Raw genomic sequence first — 18278 nt, 5'->3', positions numbered from 1 at the left:
ATCAGACAGATCATTGCACCCTATTGTGGGTCCAGGATGCATTTAAGCACCTCTTGCTCCTCACTCACCTGGGCCAGGATAACTGAAGTCTTGACTTCAGACCAATTCTCACCACTGTTTGTTGGTAGCACCCCACTACCTTCTTCTCTACAAGCTTCACTCTGCTGCTTCAAACATGTATGAGGATTTTGGTCATGCTTTGGTCATGCTCCCTAAAGCACCAGCTCCATCAGGACACTAATGTAGGTCCTTCTAAGAACAGCCACTTTAAAGGGTCAGAAACACCACAATAGGCAGGATCTGAATGAATTCTTACTCTATCTACTTCTCAAGAGCTTTCCCAACAGTCAAGCCCATATGTGGTGACATAACCTGCAAAAATGGCTACTTCAGCTTTCTTCATTCTCACAGTGGCAGAGGAATCTATAAAAATAGCAGCCTGCAGGCAGGAGCCTCCTGAGGGTGAGTAGGAAAAGGAAAAATGATAAAGCTGATTTAGCAATTGCTTTATGGGCACAGCAGCAAGCTTATGTTTTGTCAGTTAGTCCCCGAGGCTTATGTCTTCATATAGCCTCTAGAGATTTGGAGCAACATAGAATGGTTTGGGCTTGAAAGCACCTTAAGATCATCCAGTTCCAAGCCCCTGCCATGGGCAGGGACACCTCACACTAAACCATGGCACCCAAGGCTCTGCCCAGCCTGGCCTTGAACAATGACAGGGATGGGGCAGACACAGCTTCCCTGGGCAAGCTGTGCCTGCACCTCAGCACCCTTACAGTAAAGAACTTCTTCCTTATATTCAACCTGAACTTCCCCTGTTTAAGTTTGAACCCATTACCCCTTGTCCTATCACTACCGTTCCTAATGAAGAGCCCCTCTCCAGCATCTCTGTAGGCCCCCTTCAGATACTGGAAGGCTGCTCTGAGGTCTCCACGCAGCCTTCTCTTCTCCAGGCTGAACAGCCCCAACTTTCTCAGCCTGTCTTCATACAGGAGGTGCTCCAAGCCCCTGATCATCCTCGTGGCCTCCTCTGGAGAGCTCCATGCCCTTCTTACGCTGAGGACACCAGAACTGTACAGAGCACTCAGAGATCACTTAGCTTAGGAAACAGCAGGTAATACAAAGGAACTAGCACTCAGCTCACCCTAGGACAGACACATTCCATAAAACAAGGCAAAGTTTACTATAGAATATAGCCAAGGAATATTGTCACCTCTGTCTGCTGGGCAGATCTTAGTAGTCCACACATTTCACACATGGGCTTCAAACAGTACTTGAGAGGCCCCTTTGCTACCAACAAACAAGGTGTCAGTGATTTGCAAGTAAAGCAGAAAGGGGTGGAGAGGAAGCAAGGGGAAACCACTGCAATGCAAAAGTCACAGGCAAAGATATGGTTTTTTTTTAGCAAAGTCTTTATTACAGAAATATTCACCCTCTAGACTTTTATATCTGTACATGCATTTCTTCCAGTAGGAAGATGTTGCTAAAAACAGACAAAAAACAAAAAGGAAACCCAGCATGGGCTCCTTTTTACTTGCAGCTCGACATTGGCATCTGTAACTGAACAAGAATCTTACAAATGAGAACACAGTAGAGAATAGGCTTTGTGCTACAAAAGCTAGCAAGCTTTACTGCCGAGAAGGGTGCCTTCTGCTATAGCAAAGGTCAGCTTGAAGGATCTGTGCAGGACGGGGCAGCTGTCTCAAAATAGCAAAGCCTTATCAGACCTCCATAAAACATAGTTGCCCACTCACACCTCCTCTCCCCAGCCACTGCTGTGTCCAGAGGCAAGGACAGAGCAGGGATCCACTGTAGGGCCCTGATCCCTTGCATGATGAGCTTTTCCTCTGAGAAGGAACACTGAGCAGTGAAGCCATCCCTTGGAACCACAGTTAGGGTTATGTCTACAACCCAACCCTGACAAGAGACAGACCTGGGACCACCTCTGTAAGGCAAAGGCTCCCTCACCAAGTACCTCATACCAGGTCTCAGGCATGGACCATCCACTTCTCTTTCCTGCTGCCTGTCATTGCACACACATGCAACTGTGGAAAATGATTTGTGCCCAAGCCATTAGGACTGAGGATGAGCACCCAGCTGCCTTATCCAAGAAGCTGGGGCTGGTTTTCACATACCTTTCATACTTTCTACAACACTCGTTGCTGCTGGCCACTGGCTGAACATAGCCAACAGCCCAGCCATTAAGTACAGAAACCAACCAGCTTGCACAATTGCAGAACTGCCTATAACTGCTGCAGTGCTTAGACTCGAGATAGAGCTCAGGATGCAGCCACGGCTCCAAAGCACAGTCAGAAGACTGGACAACTGAATAGGAGTGACACAGGCACACCTCGCATTCCAGAACCTAAACTGGGCACTGGCAGTGGTGTTCTCTCTAATATACAGCATTAGCAATGGCAGTCAGATCCCTCCATATTCAAAACCACAGCTAATGAACTTTATGTTCATAAAGGGGCAGGGGAAGAATCAAGTTAATCATAACCTCTATAAAAGTTGGCAACCCAAGAATGCAACCAGCAGAGCCAGCCTGGGGCTGAACCCATGCTCTGCAGCTGTCTCTGAAGTGCCTCCAAGCTGACAAGAGCCAGCAAAGCAGTGCTGAGGGAAAGGAAAAGAGGCAAGTGGGAGAAACATGGAAGTGCCAAATCCAGAACCCAAGAAACCCATTCCAGAAGCAGCTGAGCACCACCACCACAATCTGCCAGGACACACTAGGAATAGGTAGGCTTGGTGCCCTCCTGTTGGCTCCTCATCACAGTCAAAGGGAAGAACTCCACTGAAGGCAAGGCATAGCTGACTCCAGAAGCAAGAGAAGCAAGAATGAGGATAGCACTCGATAGTTCAGCTGAGAGCCTAGGCTGGAAAATGCATAGGAAGAGCTGAATCAGGTTAACTGCAAGGGAGGAGAAGGCCTATAAAGCACAAGTAGTTACCACCACATGTCAGTGAAGTAGGTGAAGCTACCAAAGCACTATAATCTCAACAGCAATCCTGGCTCAAGAGATAGAGATGGGACTCTTGAGGGTAGGGGGGAAGATGTGTTGAAGGTGAACAAGGTTGGAGAGGAGTTGTTGTGTATTAGGGCCAGTGGGTTGTAGAATGGGGATATGAGTAGTACTGTTTAACATGGAGCAGGCAGAAAAAGCATTGTCCCCTCAGGTTAATCCGTGTCTCATGTGATATGAGGCAGTTAAGTTCTGCTTCTTGAAGTAAAAATAATCCAGAGGCAGGATGCAGGTGGCCCAAGGGCCCTATTGCCAGAAGATCAGGCTGTATTGCAGCTCTAACAGTTCTTAGCAGAGTGGTATCAGAAATGGGATGTCACAGGAGTAATGGTCAATGATTGGACAGTCTGGGTATGAGGCAGGAATGTTCTGTTTGCTCCTTTCTCTGCGGGGCTGTAGCTCTGGTTTCAGCCAACTCAAGACTTGGGCACTTTGGTGTAGTCTTCACTGTGTATGTTCTTGCAAAGCGAGATGGAAAGGATCATCCCCAGCAGCTGGAATAAGTAATGAAGAATGGAAACAAAATCAGCACCCAAACAGATAATAAAGTGGGAAGAAAGGGTGATAAAGGGGAGCAGAATACAGTGGTCTCCTTTTAATGGCACCACAAAGGTGAACAGTTGGTCCCCAATGCAACAAATACACAATAATCAGGACAACAATACTATTTTGCTGCAAAAACATGTGCCTTCATCCGGAATCTGTTCTAAGCTATTAAAGGCAACAAGTGGGATCTCACTAGTGGGGTGTTGCTTGGCTTGTTCTTCCTGGTTATGCATATAGTGAGTTGCCAAGTGTCAGACACAGCAGAGGAACTGCAAGCAGACCACAGGGTTTTGTTCAGTTTTTCATCCAATCCCTGGAAGCATCAGTTCAAAACATTTACCCAAGTAGATACAACCAAGAGCTAGAACTGCACTGCCATTAAACCAGGTGTCTATTACCTGAATAAACAGCTTTGCCTTTAAAAGAGTCTCCATGGTAAACCAGTATGGGTCCACGTCAGGGAGTGACTTACCTCTATAACAGCAACACCAGTGCAGACCCCAAGAATGACACCAAGGTTGTCCTTTAACCACTGCTCTACACCATCCATACATCCCTATGGAGAAAATATGGTCACAATGGAAGGAAATATGAATAAAAGTATCTCAAGCTATCCATAACACATCTCCTTGTCCATGCAGGGATTTTCCCACTTACTTCTAAACTAAGTTTCACAGTAGCTTTAGCAGGAACGGGCAGTATCCCTGTCTCCCACCCCCAGTTTCCACCAGTACTTTAAGCTATACTGACATGGGAACAACACTAAGAAGAACAAAGACAAGGTGACTTCAGTGGAAGACATACACACTCACCTGCTGATGAACAGGCCAGTCAGCATATGTTGCAGTGCCATTGATGGGGACATCCAGATTACAGAAGCCAGTATCTACCTGAAAGTCCTTGGAGCTATTGGAGCAGGAGCAGGGATATGCAGTCATGCTTTGGTTGATAAGAATCTCATTGTTTTCCCAGTCCTTTGCTCCAGTCCAGCCACAGCAGGCGATCTGATAAGCAAAAAGAGATCATCACGGTCTTACACTCTGCACTGGTAACATACTGCATGTGAACACAGGCAGTGGAGGTACAAGTATACAGGAGCTCCCCACGTGACAACAGTCAGGCCATACAGTCAGCATGAATTAGTTATGTTAGAACATCACCCTGGTTATCAGATAATAACCAATGCACAGCACTGTCCAGAAGACAAGGGCTTTATTTCCTCTGCTAGAAGACAAGTTAAAGGGCCACTTCTAGCAGCCTTTGAGCTTAGTAAACTAGCATATGCACAGGTCATCCACAGAGTTTGAACACATCAATCATGCCAGAATATGAATCCTTTCCAAGCCTTACTGCATGAGGCACAAATACTCAGATTTTAGCAGGCCATACAGCTTGACATCAATTCCACAGAGTGCAATCCTTTGTAGACTAAATACTAGCAAACCTCATCTTATTTCCAGGTGATAATGTCGAAGAGAGGTAAAAGTGAACAACAGACATTGCTGGTGGGTCGGCTGGCAGAAGGCAGTTGTCCTGTGTGGTATGTTTGAGAGACATTTTTCAGTCCCTCCAGTTCACTGTCAGCAGATTGCCATGGTGAGGGTGACACAAGGCAGGCAAGAGATTAATGTGTTGACCTCATATATATTCAAAGACATTCAAAAGGATGGAGCCAGGAGGGGCTGGGCTCTGCTCCCAAGGAACAAGGGATGGGACAAGAGGAAACGGCCTCAAGCTGCACCAGGGCAAGTTTAGATTGGATATTAGGAAAGACATCTTCAAAGAGAGGGTGCTCAGGCATTGGAACAGTGCTGGCAGTGCTGCAGTCACTGTCCCTGGAAGTGTTCACACACCGTGGAGACGACGCCCTCAGTGCCATGGGTTAGTGGTGGCTTTGGCAGTGCTGGGGAAAGGTTGGACTGGATGACCATGAAGGTCATTTCCAACCTGGTTGATTCTATGATTCTGTAATTACCACTCAGTCATCTTCCACTTGCGATGCCACTTCCAGAGGTTTAAATGGCAAGACTTGATTTTTCTTTCAGTAACACACATCTTTTGATCAGACACTAAGAGGTGAATTTTCACTTTCTGGTTCCCAATTCAAGGCATCACTGACATGAGCTGTGACCCCCGGGGGGACACCAGCAGCCACCGCACGATGGCGTCAACATGCCACCGAGCCCCAAGGAGGCACCATGAGTTCACATCCACATGGCTGCAGCTGGGGCTGGCTGGAACATGGGACCAGGGGAATTTTCCATCCGAAGAAACATTTACATTCCTGTACAACCACGTGATAAAACTGGAGTTGCTGGAGGGGAAAACACATTGGGAAGTCCAGCAACGACAGTGCTGAGAGTTGGGCTTGTTCAGCCTGGAAAAGAGAAAGCTCTGGGCACCTAGTGGCAGTCTTCCAATACCTAAAAGGGGCCACAAGTAATTTGAAGAGGGGGTTTTACAAGGGCATGGAGTGACAGGACAAAGGGAATGGGTTTAACCTGACAGAGGGGAGACTGAGATGAGCCCTTAGGCAGAAGCTCTTCCCTGTGAGGGTGCTGGCACAGGGTGCCCAGAGAAGCTGTGACTGCCCCATCCCTGGCAGTGTTCAAGGCCAGGTTGGACACATGGGCTTGGAGCAACCTGGTCTAGTGGAAGGTGTCGCTGCCAATGGCAGGTAGTTGGAACTGGATGGGCTTTAAGGTTTCTTCCAACCCAAACCAGTCTGTGGGTCTATGTTCTTATCTTAAGCACAGATCCTAGTGCTTGCAAGGTGGAACAGCGCCGATTATTAAACTTGAGGTGGAAGTTTAGGGGAAAATCCCTCTCTGCTCAGCAGGAAGAGTTATGTTTCAGTCTGACGTAAAACACACGAGAGCGGATGTACAAACAGCTGAACGCCCACACCAGAATGAGCACTTGCTTTCTAAAGAGTTGAAGATCCAGCCTCTAGAAGGAGCTTCCTCTGCCTCACAGAGGTTTTGCACTTCTAACTGCAAGCTGTTCTCTGAACAACCACCCCCTTTCAAATGCTGACTCCAGTATAAGAGGAACTAAGCTCCTAACACTTGACTTCTCCACCTCTACAAAACCTTATTCTTTTGTTCCCACATGAAAGAAATGCTCAAGCATGATAGTTTACAGTAGACTTAGGCTTATCTTGGGTTCACCAGCAGCTACAGTGATAGATGCAACTATACTGATAAAGCATAAATAAATCATTTCCCATTCAAGGAGGAGAAACTGCAGGTCAGTGTTTTGCAGACTGAAGAACAGACATAAGAAAAACACCCTTACTTGTACTTACTACACATTAGTCCCACGCTGGGCATGTATTTAAGCCTAACAGCCAGCTCTCAAGCTTGTGGTTTGGCAGTCAACAGCTATGATGACTCTAGTGTGCCTGAACACTGACCTAGTTGCTCAAGTGCTGACCCTGATGCTAAAACAGAAACCATAGGCAGTTGGATGGCTCCCAAGAACACTGACACTTGCAGAAGAGCCATCACAATAAGCAAGTGATATGCACCAAGCAGTAAGGCATGAAGTGCTGCTGACTTGCCTAGCAGTAAGCATTCACTGTGGCTTTCACATAGGCTACTATTCTGGAGGCCTTGCAGACAGAGAGAAGTATTGGGGTGCCATCTGATAAGTCAGATATATCAGGCTATGCAGCCAATACTAGCTAGTCCTAACAGCCAGCATGTAGGAATGTTTTGGGGTCTTACCTTTCAATAACAAACAAGACGGTTATCTAGTCTGCAGCACTAAGCCTCACAGGCAACTTCGTAGATCAGCCACATCAATGTTCTATGGTATCACCTCTTGCAATACCTTTTTCCTGTCCTCAGTGTAATTTTAAAGGCATTTACTGACAAAGAGCATTATCTGCCTCTTCCTGACCCCCATAACTCACCTGGGTTTGCACATAGTCCCAGGCATCTTGTAGGTTCCTCTCATCATCGTTCAAAGGGTCGTATTTTTCAATCAGATTTCGAACTATGCGAGACAACTCTTCTTTCAGCTGGCAAGGAAAATAGGCAGGAGAGTTATCAGTCAATTCCTTGTAGCCTTTCCTTGTGGCTTAGGTTGTATATATAATGTAGCTTTGGTCACTAAAAATACGCCAAAGCTAACTGCATGCTGTGGTTTGACACCAGGAGATTGAACAAAGTAACAGATAAGGTGGTATACACAGCCTCTGCCATGAAGGGAGAGCAAGACAGCAGCTTTGCTACACAATACAACAGCCAAAGAACCAGTATGTCCCAGCAAGTCCTATCCCAGGCACACAGAAGGGCTACAAACCTGATGAGCAATAAGGAAACAGATCTTGGTATGGTTATCCGAGTGACAGAGGCTGAAGAAGTGCTGCCTGCCCCAGGCAAGGTAGAGGTGAAAGCTAAGTGCAAGATGAAGGGCAACACTGCCTTAAGTACTCACAGGTAATGTTATTTCTAACCTGGCACTGCAAGGGAGACTCTGCTGCAGGATCTCAATCACTGCAGTTCTTCACCACCAGCAGGGAAGGTCTGAATCACTGTGCTCCTGTCTGCAGCTGGGTTTTGACACACAGCTGGTAGAAACTTCCCCATTTCACAAGACATTGCTCTCCCCAGACTCATACAACTGCTGCTTCTGTATCAAGACAGGAAGTACTACAACTGCCTAAACTGAGTCTTCTCCCAGAGCTCAGGTGTATCAAATCATCCCTTTGCCCCCATTCTTTATCATATTCACACCACACAATCTAAAGAGAGGTACAAGCTACCACTCAGCAGATTCCTTCACCTTCTTCCTCCCACCTCCCTCTCAAACTCTTCTCAGCCAGCCTGTACACAAGGATAACTGCTACTACTAAAGTCAGACCCAGCTTACAAGAGGTTGGAGAGAATCATCATTAGACTGCTTCAGGGATGGGACAATTACATCACCCTAAGCACTAGGATGCTCCCATCCCACGTATTACCTTTGTGTCGATGGTGCTAGAGCACATTTCAGGTCAGTGGAAACAGTTTTTCCCTGACCTGCTTCAGCTAAGCACTACAAGTTACCATGGCAAACCCAGAGACACTCACCAAGAGGGAGCAGTGCCTACTGTTAAGAGAAGCTTCTCTGTATCAGCAACTCTTCTTCCCAGGAAACCTGCAGCTCAGGTCACTGGGATCAGCTATGTCAGGCCAGACAGATGGGAGCTGCATGATCTTTCTTCTCATGATGTCTAGCTCTTCCCCTTTTAATTACTTCCCTTCCCCTTTTCCTTCCCTGTGAACCAAGGCAACCTGACCTGGTTCCCACTAATGAGATTGGCCTTGGCTGCTACCATAAGCCTTACCAGTTACTGAACCTCCAAGTTCCCATCCTTACACTGCTGCTCCATATGCAGAAGGGGGGCAAGGGGAGCTGGGCTTGTTGTTCTACCCTGGGCCCAACTAGTCCCTTAGCTATTAGGGAAGCTAGCATCACTTCTGCATGAATCCAGGCAGTGCCTCTGTTCTCCATCCCAGGACCCCAGCAGAAGCAGAGACAGGGTCTGAATTAGATGTGCTCAACCACAGCTGCATAGGAAGCTGTATGCCTGCTCTTCTACTCTTACACAAGAACAAGCAAGAAGTCTTCAAACAACTCTGCTTTCAGAGGGTGAGGCATTCCAGTTAAACTCAGGCTTTCTTAGGTGTTTCAGGAAGTAACTGGAGAAAGGGGGAATGTTGTGAGAACAATAGCCCAGCTCTGCAGAGCACCCACGCAGGCAGCTTATTCACAGGCTTACCTGGCAGAGCAGCCTCAAGGGGAAACACAGGGACCTGCACCTGGTCACTGAAAGAGCAAGGAGCTAGAAAGGCATATTGAACACTTGGGCAAGCTTTCAATATCCTATCTTCACCCATTTAAGGCCAGGCAGGACTCAGTGCTGTGTGGAGCATGATTGTTACCCTTGCTTTCTGCTGCTTCCCAGCTCTAGCCTGGTGTCAGAAGGCAGAATCCCAGCACCCCAAAGCAGGGACATTCAAAGCCAAGGCACCAAAGCCACAGATCACTGCCAGCAGCAAGGCTGTCAGACTTCCCTTCGCACAGGCTTACTGAAGAGGGAGCTGGGCAAAGCTGAACATCAGAGGCAAGAGCACAGGTCTTTGGTTCCAATCTTGCTCACAGAATGAATCGCACAAGCTTCTTCTATTGTTAGACACCATCAGCTGTCTGTCATGCACTCTGTCTGGGACTCAAGCTACATCCTCCCTCCATCATACATTAGATTTAGCCTGGACACCTAGATAAGCTCAAAGACACATGAGAGGGCTCTAATCCCCCCAGTCCCTTCATATTCTGAAACTGAGCCCCAGACAAGTCACTGCACACAATCACAGGGGGCCTGTTTGCTGCAAACAATAGCTACCAAGTAGGGTAATTCCCTAAAGACCACTGCTCTGCTTTATTCAAGGCATTTAGAGCCAAGCTGTGGGGAACCCTAAAGGGAGACCTTGCCCAGGGTTCTCATATGCATAAGGGCTTCTGATCCACTCTATATAGGTACCAACATTCAGCTCACAAAGCACAAAGCCATTTGTGACATTGCTATTTTTGTTGTCACTAAAAAACCCCACCCCAGAGTTTCAGCTGCCAAAAGATGTAGGGAAATGGGTGTTGTATCAACATCCTCCCTATAGTACTGGGCAATTCCAGTCTGAAGGGGCATTCCTCCAGGAATGCCCATGGGGCAGGCAAAGCAGCAGCCTTCCTGCCAGAGACTCAGCCTTTTACAGTTACATGAACTCTATTTCAGCATGCTTTCATATGTAGGGATGGGGATTTTGGCGATAGAAAGGAATAAATATTCCAACAAAAAAACCCAATCAGGTGAATCTGTAGCAACCAAGCAGGAAAAGGGCATGAAGAGAGGAGTACAATAATAATCCTGTCTACTGCAGTGCTGTAATAAATACTTTGGTTACAAGGAGTCTAGGAGTGAGTACCACCCTGCTATATTCTGGATCCACAATCCTTGCCTCCACTCTTGTAGTTCCTTGTTTTATATCTAACCAAGCTCCTGACGTTAGAAAGAAATAAACACAAAGAACACAATAGATATCCAGGGCCTGGATCTTGAGCAGTTTACAGTTTGCTTTTTGCTGTACTGGGATGACGTGCATCAAGTCAAGCAGAGCGACATGCATAGCATCACTGAAGCGCAGCCACTGAGCAGTGTATGGTTTCAGCAAAACCTTCTTGAAACAGCTTTTCTTAGTGCTCTAGGAAGCAACTTTGGAGGATATCTGAAATAGAAGGGCTCTAGGAGAGCTTTTCCATGAGTTTTGCTCACTGAGTATCTGTTCAAAGCCCATCTCCCCCCATCATTCTGATGGATCTATACAAATCCTCAGCCACACCAGCTCCAAGGGCTGTACAGAAACAGCCCTCCAGCACTTTCATTCTCTCGCTGGTCTGAGGTTCAAATGAAGAACTACAGCTCAAAAGCTGGAGTTTTCTAGAGCAGTGACAGCTGGAAGAGAAATACCAACAGCGGTACGGAATTTCATGGTCTGCAATAGTCACATTTCCCCGTTGCAGGGGAATGCCCATCCCCACACGTCCTCCTCTGCATGAGTCAGAGCTATGTGTTGAGAGTCAGCAGCTCGTTTCAAGCTCTAACTTTACACACCAGCTAGCCAACGTTTCAGTTTCTCCTGCAGCTCCAGCCAGCCCACATTGCCAAGGAACCCAGCCAACAACTGCTCACAGGCAACACAGCCCCTTGTACAAAACTCGTAACCAGCTACACCAGGAGCAAACCTTCACCTCACTCCTCATCCATAGATTCCTCAACCACTTGCTTTTTTCCTAGCAGGAGGGTTGGCTTAGGAGAAGCAAGCACAGCAGTGCAATGGTATAGATATACAGCTGTGGCAGAGAACAGGGCTATCCACAACTGGTACAGCAATGGGTACACTAGGACAGAAGCCAGAAGGGACCTCACAGTCATAACTTGCTCCCAGTTTAGCTGTCAAACAGCTGGAAGCCTGACTGGGCACTGTCTGGTCAGAGAGCCTATAGTCAAGGAAAAGCTGTTGCAATGCACTCGAGTAACAAAAACGTTATTCCCTTTATCCTACCAAGCCTATTGGAGCTCTGGAAGCACACACTGTGAGCCTGCATTCCTGACAGAGATCCACTTCAAAATGTTAAACCACTTGGCTTCAAGCTCAAACTGTAGTACAGGAACTGTCAGATACTTGGCTTTGCTCTTGGGGAAAGAGGGCAGCTCTTCCAAGGAGAGCTTTAAATACAGAGGCAGGAGGACTGAAAGGATGGAACAAGATGACACAAAGAGGGAGACCAATCAAAAGCAGTCACTCAGGCTGGTGACCCCTCAAGGCATCAGTGATGGCAACACAGTAGTAATCACTGCTACTACATGCCTAAACAGTAGTCTACAGCAGGAATAAGAGCAGGTGTGGTCAAAAGCCTTTCAGGAATTTCCTTTTACTGTTCCCACTACCCAAAAATAAAGTCTGCATACCAAACAGAGATTCAGAATCCTTGAGAAAGAAGCACTACTGAGGCTGGCAGATACCGAACTGTACAGCAAAGCTGCTAGGCTGGGGTAGAGAAAGGAGAATCCAGTTATTGGAACTAGATGATCTTAAGGCCCTTTCCAACCCTAACCACTCTGTGATCCTACGCCTGCTAATGGTATAGCCCAGTTTAGAAGAAAGAATTTCCAGGTGTCTCCTGTGCCCCCAAACCAAGACAAAGGAAAACATGCACAATAAGAAATACTTACAGTTTCCTTCTGGAAGTAGATGACCAGTCCAGCAGCAACCTGAGTTATGAGGATTATCATCAGGCAGGTGAAGTACTGGAAACAAAAGCAGACGATCACTATCAGCCTTTAGAAAGGTCTGTACGTAACAGTTTTAGTAAGATCTCATACACAAGAGAAGTCACAACACTGAGCCAACACCTCTGTCAACAGAGAAGCTCTGCTATCAACAGTGCTCTCCCCAGTAAAGGGGTTAAGTACAAGCACCTACATCAGGCCAACAGGATGACTTCAGGAGGGAGAGGGTTTACAAGCATCCTCTGCATGTGCCATGCTCCCTCTCCCACCTCCAGCTCCATTCCCAGACCACTCTGGCCTCAACCAGTTGGATCCTGCCTACCCCAAAGCCAGACCAAGAAAAGTAAATTTTAGGAACCTATTTGTTATTATTATTATTAAATTGTCTTTTAAAATTCTATTTCATTTGTTTAAGGATCTAAATTTAAGGAATTTTAAGGAAAATTTTAAGGAAAAAATGATTTTAAGGAGAGCTTGACATCTGAGGTTAAACAGTGGTGGCTACTACCACTACATTAGAAGATGTTCGCATCGATTGGTTGATAAGAAAATGAATATGAGCTGGCTTCAGTGTGTGCTCACAGCCCAGAAAGCAACCGTATCCTGGGCTGCATCAAGAGGAGCGTGACCAGCAGGTTGAAGGAGGTGATCCTGCCCCTCTACTCTGCTCTTGTGAGACCTCACTTGGAGCATTGTGTGCAGTTCTGGTGTCCTCAACATAAAAAGGACATGGAACTGTTGGAAAAAGTCCAGAGGAGGCCACGAGGATGATCAGGGGCTGGAGCACCTCCTGTATGAAGACAGGCTGAGAAAGTTGGGAGTGTTCAGCCTGGAGAAGAGAAGGCTGCGTGGAGACCTCATAGCAGCTTCCAGTATCTGAAGGGGGTCTACAGGGGTGCTGGTGAGGGACTCTTCATTAGGGACTGCAGTGATAGGACAAGGGGTAATGGGTTCAAACTTAAATAGGGGAAGTTTAGATTGGATATAAGGAGGAAATTCTTTACTGTGAGGGTGGTGAGGCACTGGAATAGGTTGCCCAGGAAGGCTGTGAATGCTTCATTGCTGGCAGTGTTCAAAGCCAGGCTGGAAAGAACCTTGAGTGCCATGGTTTAGTGTGAGGTGTCCCTGCCCATGGCAGGGGGGTTGGAACTGGATGATCTTAAGGTCCTTTCCAGCCCTAACTATTCTATGATTCTATGTTCCTAATGTCAGGACACACAGTTTGGCCAAACTTGGCTTTCTCTACATATGCACTCTGAATAAGCAGGAGTCAAGTAGCAGGCTGAGGTGTATGAAGCTAGTATCATCCCATCCACCACAGACAGAAAAAGTCTTACAGATGAACCATCTGAAGAAAGGCCCTAATCTACATGACATTACTAGTTGAGAGAAAATGGCTTTAAACTGAAAGAGGGAGATTTAGATGAGATCTTAGGCAGAAGCTCTTCCCTGTGAGGGTGCTGAGGCACTGGAATGGGGTGCCCAGAGAAGCTGTGGCTGCCCTGTCCCTGGCAGTGCTCAAGGCCAGGTTGGACACAGGGGCTTGGAGGAAGCTGCTCTAGTGGAAGGTGTCCCTGCCAATGGCAGGGGGTTGGAACTGGATGAGTTTTAAGGTCCCTTCCAATCCACACCATTCTGTGATTCTGTGAAGTCTCTCTTGACTCCTGCACTTTCCATAGAAGCTGAACTTCACAGCACAGCAGGGCACTGTCACTCTTCTCTCTCTCTGCCCTTGGTACTCGCTCCTTGCACCACTGAAAGCACAATGCAAACTGGGAAGTTGGGGATGGATGGATGATGAGATGAGGGACAGGGTCACCTCCTCAGCTGGCAATCCTCAAGCCACTGTTTGCACAAAGTGTCAGTGACATCCTCTCTCATTTCACAGAGTTTTAGTTTACCATCAGTAATGTCTGAGAAACCTCTGCTGCAGCCTGTAGACTACTGGAGAATCTACTGTGTGCAAACTAAGACCTAGCACAGGTACCATCCCCAGGAGACCTGAGCCCCAGCTACAATCCAACAGCGAGTTTGCAGGTATTAAAAGTTGGCTCTAAAACACAGCATGAAGTCACTCACCAGACCCAAGAGACATCGGATTTCATTGACTGCTCCAAGACAGCCCAGGAAGCCCATCAGCATGGTGAGAGCCCCAACACCGATGAGGATGTACGCACCGATCTTCAGGGAAGGAGATGACATCTCTGTAGGGGCCAGGAGAGGGAACAACATTAGCTATTGAATAAAAACTACATCTACCATCACCGTATAAAGAACTGCCTCTTTATCTACTTGTAATAGTCTGTCGTCTTCTACCAAGGGACTGCAAACATGGACATGGAGACACAAAGCTGCTTCTGGGTGTCTTTTGATGAAGAAAGACTTTCAAAGCCAACCTGCAGGTCTCCATCACCTCAGAGTCTCAGAGCCTGGGAGACTCAAGGTCACTCCAAACAAATGAACCTTGTTTGGATAAAGTTAATGCGGACTGGATTTTTAACTCCCTCATGAATGCACACTGAGTGAGAGGAAGATAAAGCATGTTCTACTCCACAGCTACTACCTATTTGCTTCAATTCCTTTTGCTATCCATTAGGGAAGTGTTTTTTTCAAGTCATAAAACCCCTTTTTGGTTTGGCTTTTTGCTTTCATGCACTACTCCTTGTTCCAGCCATTCTGTTTTTACTTATCCACTTGCAGTCAGCACACAAACTCTATGCAATAAGAGCTACAGCTAGTGTTGAGCATTGGTGATGTGACAGGTTACTTGACAAGTCAATGTTGAATGGCTTGTGGCCAGGTGCTCACTTCAGGCTCTTGCAGCATTTGTGTATGACCACCTGCAAATAGAGGATACTCCTCTAGCATCAAAACAGGTACGATGCCAAAATTAGCTGCTTTTACCTATCCTCCTTCTATTGTGTCTGCAACAAATGTGCTCTTGAATACTCAAGAGAGGTTTTCAACCAAGTTTAGGTACTATTATTTCAAACATGCTGGTGTGCCAGTCCTCTCTCCCGCCAACATTTAGTCTGCTGCAACAAAAGAAACAAGCTTTTCCATTTGGGTTGGCCACAGGATTGTTTCTTGCAGGACAGGATTGGTAGGAGCAAGCATTACAGCATGCAAGTTGAAGAGACACTGGCTAGAAATAGTAACCAGAAACCTCATTTATCATTAAGAGACATTCTTAAACCTGCAAACTGAGCAGTGTATGGGAATTCTGGGTGTCCAGTGATTAATGAAAACCATGTTCCTAGAGCTCAGCATTTAGTTTCCTGGACAGAAGTCCCAGAAGGCAAGCTTCCTCTGAGCTCCTGAAATAGGTTAAGAGAGAGTAACTGAATCCAGACTGATGCTCTCCCACCTAACACATTCCTCCCTTCCTTCGTGATACCTGGTGCAAGTCACCAGGTTCCAAACTGTCTCCCTAGAACACGCTGAGCAGATCAGTTACCAAAACCAATGAACCAGAGCTGTTTGCCACACAGGTCACTTTGAACACTTCAGCCTTGATTCATTTCCAGGCCAGCCTCTCCCTGCCTGGACACACACCACAGAAACCAGGATCCTGCTCCTGCTTCCTCACCTTGGGACTCTTGCTGTGCAGGTTAGGTGATGGTACTGCAAAGCCTTTACTGAAGTAGCAGCCTTGCAGGAATGCCGTTCACAAGACTATGCTATTACCTCTCCTAAAATCTGCTCAGCCACCATACAAGTGTGCCCCAGTTGCAGCACCTCCAAAATGCTAGCAAGGAGTTGTTCAGTCAACTTAGGAAAGAGAAAAAGGCATTTCCCACTCAAAAACCCTTCAGAGAAGTGGCAGAGGGACCAGAGCCATTGCTTCTTTTCACAATACATCTCCAATACATCTTGTCTTGCAAGAGAAAGCTTTGCTGGCAGGATGATTCCTGCTCTGTTTGCTGTTGCTCCGTGTTTTCCCCTGTGCTGGGCAGGCGGCCAAGCAAGTACAACAGGCTCCTTTGGCAAGGCTGGAGTGCCCTGCTGTGCAGAGCTCCCTCCCTGGTGCCTGGGTTACTAAAGCAGAGGGAAAGAGGGGCAAGGCCTGGGAAAGGAAGCAAGGGGGCAGGGAGAAACAGCTGATAGTGGAAATCTCCAGGAAGGAAGCTAAACCCTTCAATGCTTCCTTAGCAGAGATTCTGGGTAAAATGGGAAGCAGAGCCAAGCTGAGGGACTTTGTACTTCCACAAGCGATAGTAACACCCATCAGCTCTGGCTCACTGGTACTAAACATGTGTCACACTGTGAGGAGTGCTGCAAATAGCCAGGCTGTGATAACCTCCTTTTTGGCTGCCTATATTAGAATCATGCCCCCACTTTATTAACCAACACCCTTTGTTGTGCTTCTTGCCCTTCTAGTATTGCAGGAGCAAGCCAGATGCTACAGCACAACAAACAGCAGCAGTGTGCATGGCATTTAGTGGGAGTGTTGTTCCCACCCAGCACCTTCTGAAGCCAGGCTGGAGTGTTCAGCAGAACTTGAGGGATAAAACCCTTTACAGTGGAGCTGGGAACAGGGCAATGAATGCCAGTATTGCAGTGTGCAGGCAGCCCTCCTGCAGCATCTGACACTGGTGCCAGAGTCAGCAATGCTGGAGGTAGCAGCACCAAGTAACCAAACCAGTCAAGCAGAAAAGTTGTTTGAAATCCCCTCTAGAACAAACCCCAAAGGAAGCAGAGCTTGTGAAGGGTGAAGCTGAGCTACTCATGTGGTGATTAAGCTCCACTTCCAGCTCTGCTAAGCCCAGGCTCTGCTAAGCCAGCTCAAGTGTTTTGGTTGTTGCAGAAAGCAGACCCTCTGTTAAGACTCAAGTCGATGCTCTTGGCTGACTTTGAGGAAGGAAACAAGCGAGCACCGTGCACCTGCAGCAACACAAACCACTTCTGATGGCCAGGCTAAGCCTCATGAAGCATGTATAAATCAAGTATGTTTTGAAGTCAGAGCAGTAAAGAGCCTATCTTCCATCCCCCCATAGATCTACATCGTCTCCTGCTTAGGGACAAACATACTGCCTACTTTCAATGCACATTGAGCACCAATAAAACCAGGTACTTACTTTCTTTGGCATTTAAAATTGTCAAATTGAAATAGATCATTACAGAAAGCAGTGGGAACATGGGGGACTCAGAGAAACTACATTAAGGCATTGGACTTGATGGTAATAAGAAAGCTGCTGTGGAAACAGGGCATGCAGCGAAGACAGGATGAAATACTAGCCCTTATGTTTAACATGATGTATTTGGATTGCTGGGTGAAGAGGTAATGGTCTCAGTCTGACCCTGGTGTTGAGGAATATCTCCAGGGTTGTTCTCTTTCCCCCTTTCCCTAATAGGGTCCCATTGTGCTATACACCATGTTACTGCTCAGGTCACAGACTGTGCATAGAAGTATTGCTGTCCCTAGATTACTCCATGGTCAAGCACAGCCCTGAACTAAAGTCAATTCAGAAGGAGAAATAAGATGAAGAAAGATGGTCTTACGTAGAACTGCAATGAAACTGGTTTTGTCAGCCAGAATCCATATCCCAAAACCCAGGATCACAGCACCCAGGATCTGAAAGAGTAAAAGTAAGAACAAAACATATTAACTGACTTATTGGTTTATGCAGAGAAGACACAGCAGTCACCATTCTCCATACTTCCAGAGTGAACACAACCATTCTTTTGTTGTTCCAATCCCATCTCCCCCATGCTATCCTCCCAGAGTAAACAGGATTAGCATGACTCAAGGAAGAGCACCTCAGCTAACTGCACAGGAGCCCCAGGTGCTGCTTGGCAGTCCTTCACACAGTACTGCAGTAGTACATGATGCTGTCCTGGATAACTGTTGGAAACTGCCTAAGGAAGGG

General features: G+C 47.0%; 1 protein-coding gene across 2 annotated transcripts in view; it reads right to left on the bottom strand.

Annotated features, from left to right (window-relative positions):
- Nucleotides 1-1395: 1395 nt before the first annotated feature.
- Nucleotides 1396-18278, bottom strand: part of CD82 (CD82 molecule) — a 41172-nt gene continuing 24289 nt past the window's right edge. For both annotated transcript variants that reach the window (XM_034062652.1, XM_031053596.2), the window contains exons 3-9: nucleotides 17911-17983; nucleotides 14488-14612; nucleotides 12352-12426; nucleotides 7489-7596; nucleotides 4385-4576; nucleotides 4045-4128; nucleotides 1396-3520 (exon numbers count right to left, since the gene is read on the bottom strand). In XM_034062652.1, the coding sequence (XP_033918543.1) occupies nucleotides 3443-3520; nucleotides 4045-4128; nucleotides 4385-4576; nucleotides 7489-7596; nucleotides 12352-12426; nucleotides 14488-14612; nucleotides 17911-17983 (735 nt within the window). In that variant the 3' untranslated portion in view covers nucleotides 1396-3442. The remainder of the gene's footprint in view (nucleotides 3521-4044; nucleotides 4129-4384; nucleotides 4577-7488; nucleotides 7597-12351; nucleotides 12427-14487; nucleotides 14613-17910; nucleotides 17984-18278) is intronic.

This window comes from Melopsittacus undulatus, chromosome 4, assembly GCF_012275295.1.
Source record: "Melopsittacus undulatus isolate bMelUnd1 chromosome 4, bMelUnd1.mat.Z, whole genome shotgun sequence".
Classification (NCBI taxonomy): Eukaryota; Metazoa; Chordata; class Aves; order Psittaciformes; family Psittaculidae; genus Melopsittacus; species Melopsittacus undulatus.
Note: the sequence above shows the minus strand (reverse complement) of the source record. Positions and strands in the feature narration are given on the sequence as shown.